This window comes from Balaenoptera ricei, chromosome 5 (assembly GCF_028023285.1).
Source record: "Balaenoptera ricei isolate mBalRic1 chromosome 5, mBalRic1.hap2, whole genome shotgun sequence".
NCBI classification, from domain to species: Eukaryota; Metazoa; Chordata; class Mammalia; order Artiodactyla; family Balaenopteridae; genus Balaenoptera; species Balaenoptera ricei.
The window spans coordinates 27,766,947-27,777,069 of NC_082643.1; the positions used below are offsets into that span (position 1 = coordinate 27,766,947).

General features: G+C 36.5%; 1 protein-coding gene across 4 annotated transcripts in view; it reads left to right on the top strand.

Moving 5' to 3' along the window:
- GAB1 (GRB2 associated binding protein 1) overlaps positions 1-9,128 on the top strand; it is a 122,546-nt gene extending 113,418 nt beyond the window's left edge. For all 4 annotated transcript variants that reach the window (XM_059922541.1, XM_059922544.1, XM_059922542.1 and 1 more), the window contains 3 exons: positions 707-830; positions 4,777-4,899; positions 7,133-9,128. In XM_059922541.1, coding sequence (XP_059778524.1) covers positions 707-830; positions 4,777-4,899; positions 7,133-7,291 — 406 coding nt within the window. In that variant the 3' untranslated portion in view covers positions 7,292-9,128. The remainder of the gene's footprint in view (positions 1-706; positions 831-4,776; positions 4,900-7,132) is intronic.
- The last annotated feature ends 995 nt before the right edge of the window (positions 9,129-10,123 follow it).

Below are 10,123 nucleotides of genomic sequence, written 5' to 3' on the forward strand. Positions count from 1 at the left end.
CCTTTAGGTTCTTCAGAACCTTTTTTTTTTTTTTTTTTTTAGCTTCCATATATATGTGTTAGCATACGGTATTTGTTTTTCTCTTTCTGACTTACTTCACTCTGTATGACAGACTCTAGGTCCATCCACCTCACTACAAATAACTCAATTTCGTTTCTTTTTATGGCTGAGTAATATTCCATTGTATATATGTGCCACATTTTCTTTATCCTGCAGAAGGTACTTTGATGCTCAGAAATATCCCTTTACAGAAGCAGACTTGAAGACATAGAGAACAAGCTAGTGGCTACCAGTGGCGGGGTTGGGGGGTGGGAATAGGGTGGGGAAGTGGGAGGTACAAACTACCTTCCACTACAAGATAAGTGGGAGCTTATCTTGGGTGTAAGATAGGCTCGAGGATGTATTGTACAACACGGGGAATAGAGCCAATATTTTGTAATAACCGTAAATGGAAAGTAACCTTTCAAAATTGTGTAAAAAATTTAAAAATTTTTTTAAAAAGAAAATATCCCTTTACAAATAGCTATAAATATTAGTTGTGCATTTGAATGTGTGTGATAAATTGTATAATAATAAATGCGTACAATAAATGATTGTAAGCATAAATGTTTCTGGAAGAATGTATACTATCACTCATTTTTAGTTTCGAAGCAAACTGAGAAACTTGGTCAGGATTTGTGTTTGCGATGGTCATCTCTGTAATCAGCTCCTCCAGGTTTCCCATGTCTCCCCGGCCGGATTCAGTGCACAGCACGACTTCAAGCAGCGACTCACATGACAGTGAAGAGAATTATGTTCCCATGAACCCAAACCTGTCCAGTGAAGACTCGGTAAGTAGAATCTTCTCTTAACGTCTCTCTTCCTGAGCAGCCCTTCTGAATCATTCACACTAGACCTTTCTTGCAGTCCATACACCTTACCCTTCCATCTTTCTTTACTTAAGGAAAAAGGATAAAAGACAACTTTTTAAAAATGCTTTTGGGGGCTTCCCTGGTGGCACAGTGGTTAAGAATCCACCTGCCAACGCAGGGGACACGGGTTCGAGCCCTGGTCCAGGAAGATCCCACATGCCGCGGAGCAACTAAGCCCGTGCGCCACAACTACTGAGCCCGTGTGCCACAACTACTGAAGCTCGCGCGCCTAGAGCCCGTGCTCTGCAACAAGAGAAGCCACCGCAATGAGAAGCCCATGCACCACAACAGCAACTAGAGAAAGCCCGCGCGCAGCACCGAAGTCCCAATGCAGCCAAAAAATAAAATAAATTTTAAAAATTAAAGAAAAAAACTTCATATAAAAATGCTTTTGAAAAACGGCATCATCAAGTCTAAAACCAATAGGGTCAAAGTGTAATATTAATATCTATAAAGTAGATACAAGTTAGTTAAAAATCATAAAAGTTTTCCAGTTATATTTCTTTTAAGATGTACTTCACTTTTGAAACTATTCAAGAAAATACTTTTTACTGGAAGCATTTTATAATGCATTTCTCCAGACCCACGTCAGTGCACTCAGGGTGAAACAATCTTATGCTGAGGGTTTTTAATAATCATTCAATAATACATCCTTAGGTAAGGCTTAAAGATCAAAGAAGACCTGTTAAAACCTGATTTACTTTAGACTGACTGTTATTACCCCAAGGCCCAAGAATTTTGTAATAGTAGCAAGCATTATGTTCCCCAGAAATCAGGTAGTTGCCAGAAAATACTTCAGATGTTTAAAAATACAAGCCAATTTTAATTTTTTAAAAATCTTTTCCTTTTGCTTTCCCTCAAACCAGAGTCACTGCTTGCTCTGTTATTTGCTTTTTAGTAGATAAGTCTATCAGTTGGCATTAGGATCCCCTCTGAGTAACAGAAAATAAGCAAATAACAAGGACTTAAGACAGATGTTTATTTCTTTCTTATGTAGAAGTCCAGAGAGTCAGTCCGCCGTTGTTGTGGCAGCTTTTTGTTCCAGGAGCCCTCGGGGATCCTTGCCCCTTACTGCTCTCCAATCCGCTGTCCCCTGGGTCTGGATCACAGGCTCAGTAGAACAAGATGATACTCCAGCCAACAGATTCACATTCCAGGCTGCAGAATGGAGGGAAGGAAGAAGAAGCAAAGGATGCAGCCCAATTGCCTCATAGAGAAGGTTCCCAGAAACTGCTGAGTACAAACTGTTGACCAGAACTTAGCCTCTGGCCACGTAAACACGAAAGGGACTGGAAACCGTAGGCTTTGTACCGAGGGACAGTGGGCCCGGCTAAAAATCCCCTTCCCGGTGGAAAGGGGAGAACAGATCATGGGGCACAACCAGGCAACATCTGATAAGCAAATACCTAATGTCAAAATTTGGCATGAGTAACATTTTAATGACTTTATTTTCTTTAAAACAATTCTGTTCAGAGATTCAATGTGTGAAGCCCAATTTTTTCATTGAATTTATATCTTTAATGGACTTTAGGCAGAAACAGGTTTCTCACGACCATTTGTCAGGGAACAAAATTAAGTGATTTGAAAAGCCTGATTTGATGCTTGAACTAATTAACTGTAAAATATTATCAAATTCATAAAGTGTTCAAAAATGAATAAGATAATTTAAAATATTTATGTCAACCCTGAATTAGAATACAAACGAACTATATCAATAACATTTTCACTAATGTTTCAAGGTAGGGCAATTTTAATTAACTGACTTTCACTTCTGGATTCATAATTTTTCCATTTGATGAGTAGTGTTGTATTATTTTTATTAACTTAATTTTTTTCTTCATTATAGTAAACAGACTCTAGGAAGAGTCTAAGTAAATCCTCAGTGCTGCACTGGAGTACCTATTACCCTCAATTTTCATCTTGAGGTGGTTAAATGAATTTTTTTATTACAAAAGTAATTCTTTTCTGAGATACTAAAGAATCTTTTGTTTTGCCCAAAATAGTAAATAAACATAAAAATATTGGAAAGGACCTGTAATAGGAAAGTTTGAAAGTATGATTTGTCATGAGTAGGTGTTAGGTGAAGGGAAAAATCTAGAAAAAAAATCCGTTACAATCAGAAAGTCAAAGGAAAGGAAGATATAAAATTGTTCTTTTATATAGTATAACACTAAGCCAGAAAGGTAGTTTTACCTGCCAGTAGAGGTGTCTAAATAACCACCAGATGGTGAATTTCTAAGGTACTGAGGCCCTAAGGGTTAGAAGTAAGCAAAAATGTCCCAAGTGAAAATATCCATCTGCCATTCACAATAGAAAAGTCAGCTGTGCCATTTCCATCTTATGCCAGCAACTGCAAGGGCTCATCTTAGTCCAGACAACTTTTCCTGAGGAATGAATGTGATAGTTACAGCAATATTTCCCACACCTCCTGGAATTTATTGTATCAGTGGAGTACCATAGAAGTTCACAAGGTCTAACATATGCTCAGGTTGATGAAGTTGGTAAAAAATTAGTCTTGGAGAAGTTGAAACAGGATTGGATCAAATCTGGTTTATAGGGACAATGAAGATTAAATTCTGTGCGTTGAAATGTTGAAGCACAGTCTGTTTCCTACACTGGTGATCATGGAGCAGACAGTGTCCAATGAAACAGTGAATTGGTGATACTGCCTGTTCATTTATACAGACATCCAAAGTCAAGCGTTCGTGAAATGAACCCTTAATGTGACGCCTGAAATTCAAGTGACAGTACATCATTACTAAAGACATATATATTGTTTCTAACGACAACATCAAAAGTATGTTCAATAATTTTATGTATTTTTTTCAAGAATTTTAGAAAAACAAAGTACTACTATATTTTTTCTTTTAATTCACAGAACACTTCATAATAACTCTTGGAATCTTAGGGTTTTTCTAAACTGTTTTGGAAAAACACTGGGTTAAAGCCTAGAATGCAGAGACAGGCTGTTCCCAGTTGAGATTAGATTAGATCAAGAGCAAATAGACTTTTTTTGTAGGGACACACATTTTAACAATACTTGAAGATGAAAAATTTTCCAGTCCTAGTAATTATTAGACAGAGTACAGTTGAACTAGCAATTCTGAGAAATTCTCTTTAAGAACAACTTACTGAGATTAAACATGTACATCATATGAACTCAAGGGTTTCTTTCATAGCCTGCAACACCGTGAATAATTCTAGGGGTTTCCAATTAGGGAAATTTCAGGTATGGGCTCTGTCGTTACATTTGAATACAAAATTTTACACACACACACACACACCGTGCAGTCTGGCTTGGTTTTTTTATGTGAGAATGAAATATAGAGTCATTTGCAGAAAAAAAATTTAATTTGAAAGCATGGACTATAAGGAACCTATAGTTAAAGAATGTTATTGAGAACAGATATCATTTTATTAGCGTTGAGTTAGAACTATTCCAACTGGGAATTCCCTGGCGGTCTAGTGGTTAGGACTTGGCACTTCCACGGCCGGGGGCCTGGGTTCAATCCCTGGTAAGGGAACTAAGATTCCTTAAGCCATGCGGCACAGCCGGAAAAAAAAAAAAGAAAGAAAGAAAGAACTGTTGCAGTTAACTGTAGCTTGATGGCCCAGTCTTAGTCTGAACCAAGTTTTACTTTTCAAACTACTTTTAGCTTGTTCACCTATGCTATGTTTTAATCAATTTTTAAAATATTGCTTATTTTTCCCCATCCTAAAAGATTATTTAATTTTCTAAGGAGACATTTCTTCAAGCTGTTTCCTCTTAAAGTTAATATTTAGGTTTGAGTAGATGGCAAGCAAGGTAATAAGCAGTATGTCTCATGAATGTTTGACAGTTGATTTTGTTGTATTTTACTTTCAGAATCTTTTTGGCAGTAATAGTCTTGATGGAGGAAGCAGCCCAATGATCAAGCCCAAAGGAGACAAACAAGTGGAATACCTAGATCTAGATTTAGATTCTGGGAAATCCACACCACCACGTAAGGTAAGTGAAACCTCATTCTTTAAATACACTGAGCTCCCATTTGAAACCTGAAGAATCGGGTCTCCTTTGGGGGAATTTTCTTAGTATGTTTAATTTAAATTTAGTACTATTACTTAATGCTTTTTCATAAATCACAAAAGTGTTAGACTGATAAATTTATTTTTTCATCTCTAATGGTATGGAAGTTACACACTTTGTACTCTCTTAGTGATTACCATTGAAATGCTTACTTACTAAATTCTAAAGTTCCAAAGTTAATCATGGTCTTCACTCCCTTTCCGATGTTAGCTCAAATTACTCCTTTTCTGACTTTCTTGGTATTTTTGTCCAAAAGTTTTAGGGTTTTTTGTTGTTCTTGTTGTTGTTACACTCACAAATTAGACATTAGTAGTAGTAATATTCTTACTATATAGACAATGTTTATTTACATTTTCCTACATGTTTACCAACTTCTTTTTTTATCATTCCTTCTTGTGTCTTAGACCTTCCTTCTCTAATCATTTTCCTTCCTCCTTCCTTTAGAAGTTCTTTTCATGGAAGTCTGTTAATGGTAAATTCTTGCGGTTTTTGTTTAACTGAAATGTCTTTATTTTGCCTCATTCTGGAAAATGAGTATTGAGGGTTTTGCGGGGGGAGCAGTTTGAGTTCACAATTCTTAATTGACAGTAAGTTTCTCTCAACACATAGGAGATACTATTTGCTGTCACCTGGCTTCCATTGTTCCTGTGAAAAGTATGCTGTCAGTCTAATTGCAGTTCCTTTGTAGGTAATCTGTCTTTTCTATCTGGCTGATGTTAAGATCTTTTCTATATCTTTGGTGTTCTGCAGGTTCACTACACTGTGTCTAGACATCTAGACATAGATTTTTCTTTATTTATCCTGCTTGGTAGAAGTTGTGCAGTCTTTATTTCTGGACTCATATTTTTTGTCAGTTATGGAAAAGTCTGAATCATTCTCTCCCTAAATATTACTTTTCCACTATTCTCTTTCTTCTGTCCTTTTAGGTTTCTGATTAGACAGTTAGAACTTCTCATTCTGTTTTTCTTATCTTTTACCACTCTTTCATATTTTCTATTTTATCATTTCTTTGCTTACTTGTAAAATTTCTTTAGATCTGTCACCAAGTTCACTAATTCTCAATTCTTCTGCTTAACCCATGTGTGTTTAATTTTTAATTTCAGTATTTTATTTTTCACTGCTGAAGTGCCATTCTGCTTGGCTTTTTTTCCCCAAATATGCCTATCTGATCTGAATAGCTTCTTACTCCTTTTTTGTTATCTTATTCCTTTTATTTTTTATTTTTCAATTCCTTTAAACATTTTATACACGTATTTTATACTATTTATGCAGTAATTTCCATATCTGAAGTCCTTGGAGGTCTGAATCTGTGTTTACTGTTTCTCACACACCTGATGGCTTGTTTCCTTGTGTGTTCATACATTTTTATTGGGAATTTATTTTGCTAAGCATATCTGTGGGAAACCTGCAGACCTAAATTTGCTTCAGAAAGGATTTGCATTTGCTTCTGCTAGGAAGCAGGTGATGCTACCACCCTAGGACTACCTCAGTTTCCTTCAAGGGTCCCTATCCTAACAGGATAGTTTAGGGTTCCGCATGCCTCCCACCCAGGCCTCCTGATTGCATTGCTCAGTTGACGTTCATCCTGAAGACGACACCGTCTTGACCCTTTAGCAGCTCTCTGCTCCCTCCATTTCCCTCACACCTTGGATATTTCCCTTAATTTCTAGTGAGCCCAGCAACGCGTTAATAATTACATTTGTTTTAAGTTAGTGAGTATCTAGTTGGATTTTATGTAGCCTGCCATTCTTGAAATACTTCTTTTCAAAAAACATTTCTTAACTCTGAAAGTAAACACCTGTACCTGTTCTCAGGACTTGAAAAAGTCAAGCTTAAGCTAAAGGCTAAAAGCAAGCTATGTCTCTTAAGATGAACCAGGGGTCTGCTCTCCTTCTTTTCTAAGAGTTTCATCTGTTATGGGAGCATTAGTTTGAATTCTTAAATATAATCATTTTAAAATTAAGGGAAAAAGAGAGTACAGTTAGGAGAGAGACAACATTGTTAAACTGAGGTAGTTAATGTGATTTTTTGGTGACCCAGTAGAATTTCAAGAGTTATTCACAGTGCATATGTGTCTGTGTTTTAAGACTAGAGTTCACGCAGAAGCACCGCTTTTTCTGTGGAGGTTTATGGGGTTTTTTCCTTTGCTTTTTAGCAAAAGAGCAGTGGCTCAGGCAGCAGTGTAGCTGACGAGAGAGTGGACTATGTCGTGGTTGACCAACAGAAGACCCTGGCTCTGAAGAGCACGCGTGAAGCCTGGACCGATGGGAGACAGTCCACAGAGTCTGAAACGCCAGCCAAGAATGTGAAGTGAAAACGCCGCTTTAACGTCTCTGAACAAAAGAGGGCCGAGCTGTAAGGAGAAATCCTGTTTGACCGAAGATAACTTGACCCTTGTACTCTAGGTAGATCCTCAACGGAACAGAGTCGAAGTCAGAGGACCTTTCAGACTTAATCAAGCCATTGAGCGTGTAAATGGTGCTTTGTGGTATCTGAACAATTCATCACATGTAAATAACGTGGGAAAATACTGTTGTTTGGTTCCCAGAGAAACATTTGTTTCGTAGTTAACACACTTGTAGTATTACTGTATTTATGCACTTTTTCATTTAAAGCATTGGTTTGGGTATTCCCGAATGGACCTTAACATGATTCTTTTGGGAGTTCTTGTTTTTCCTCACACTACTCTTAAGAACAATGCTACGTGAACTAAGCTACTTTCCACTGGGAAATTGCTCTTTCAGCTGCAGGGTAACAACGTGACGTGAGAAGTAGATTCACAATATACCTTTCTACCTGAAACTTAACGGCGTAACCGTTAGCTTAAACTACAAAGTAGAGTTGGACTCATCATTCATTGCCTTCTAAAATGCTAAGCATCATGTACCTGCTGGTGTCAGGACTTTGTTCTCTGGTTCATGGACATTTGGTTTTCAGTGGTGGAACTTTCTTATATTTTGTTAATTACAGTGTTTTGGGCTCATTAAGTGAAGATTCTGCCAGGTGGGATCTTACACCTTGGAAAGAGTGAATAATCACACTATCAAGTAAGCGTACAACTCACTGATGGCATGTGGTGACGATGTGCTCTCACATTTTCAACATGTATTAAACTTTACGTTCTTTGCAAAGTGTAGATTATATAACTAATCAGGTACGTACCAGGCACTGATGTGCTAATACACTAATCAGGTTTAGACAGTGAGCTTTAGTTGTATTCGTGTTAGTCCTCTAACGCTGGTTTCCAGTTTGGAATTAATGGCACAATTGACATTCACTGTTAGTTATAGCAACATACTGTGATTTTTAATTAGACAGTCATTCAGATTTATTACTCTAAGAATGAAATTCTGTCTTTTGACACCATAGTGCCCTTTCTATGATTTTTTTTAAACTTTACTTAATATTCTTCTTGGCCTTATCCTATTTAAATCCCTATGCAATTAATATTTTATATCTGCATTTTTTAAAAAAAATAGATGTTATATAAGTGATTCTCATATGTAGCACCTATTGCTTTACCAGTAAAAGAATTAAGGATTTTGTACTGTGATTTATATTCACTGCCCCAATTCAAGAAATATTGGAGCCTTGCTATAATGTGAATGAAGTCTTATAGTCACGGACCTCTTCCAACCAGATTTGTGAAACCACCAGAGGTATCGTATAATTCTGTCTCACCTATAACATGGTCCTATAGCAAGACCACACATTATCTATAGTAAGGCTACAATTTATCTGTCTTGGCTTTGCAATGTAATTTAGAAAGCAGGTATAGTTATTGGTTTGATTGGTTTTTAACTAAGTTACATACAATCTCTTATGTACTGATTTGAGACTTACTAACAGTGTTTGGAGGGGGCATAGAGATTGAAGAGCCCACAGCTGAGGCATGTTTCCCTCCATGCAGACCTCTAACGTTGCCTGAGTACACAGATGTGCCCTGATTTCTGGCCCCTTGGTCACCGTACTGTGTCTAATCAGTGTAATGGGTTTATGTCCCCTCCATGAGCTAAAAACGTTCATAACAAGATGAATTGTAGACAAGTAACATTGGATGGTTTTAAATGTTTGCTTCTTTTTAAACAAAAACTAAAACCCAGAACTGGATTTTGAGGTGGATTTTTAAATAAAAAAACATTGTTTGCGTTTGCTGTGAGTAAGCTGTTTTATAATGAAACCACAAAATAGAGTCGAAAATCATTGAAATGTGCCTCAACTGTCAAAACACATAACACAGTTGATGTGTGAAGATACCAAATTGTGTTGCATGGAGGATAAACATATTTTGAGATTTAGAACACAACAATAAATATATTGTTAATTCAAAAATAGAAATCTTGTTTTAAAAGCTACCTATCAGAAGAGTCTAAGGCAATAATGAATTTTTTAGTGTAATTTCTCAATTTTTTACAAGTTACCATTTTGAAGACCCACAGCACTCAAATCTGTAGAAATTTTCCCATTATGCAGAGTAATTTAAGAATTGAAAATTAGGCAGTTTGTTAAACGAAATCACATTATTAAACATTGCATTAACAAATTAAATGAAAAGACAGTCTCTTATAGAGCAGTATTTCCCAAAGACTTTTTAGCACTAGAATCTCTTTTAAGTAAACTCTTGTGTAAGCCCAATATGTAAAGCCTGGAAGGTCCATTTGATCAGTGTAACTGTATTTTGAGTCCACATTTATGTTTACTTGTCTTAGAACATTACTAAGAATAACATTTCTAAGTAACACAAATGTGAAATTGGGGTGATAGATAGTTGGTGATACCTTAGCTGCCAGTCTGTTTCTATGCCTTGTTTTATTCGCATACTATCAAGAGAATTTTGCTTCATGCAAATGTAAGTGAGTACAAATAATAATAGGGTTTAAACACACATTTCAGGAGATTCTTTAACTAGAGATAGGTAAAGTTGTATTCCCAGGTTTATATAAAAGTAAATTATCCTGGTAGTGGAAGTTTATACATAAGCAGCCTCCAGTGTGGTAAAATAGTGTATGTAACACATTAGAATGTGCATTTTTACTAAGTTTTTAAACTACCCACTTTTATAAAAACAAAATTTGAATCAAACTCTTTAATACCCCTGATCGCCCACAAGAAGCTGAGTTTTGCCCAGGCATGGGTTGAACACCAC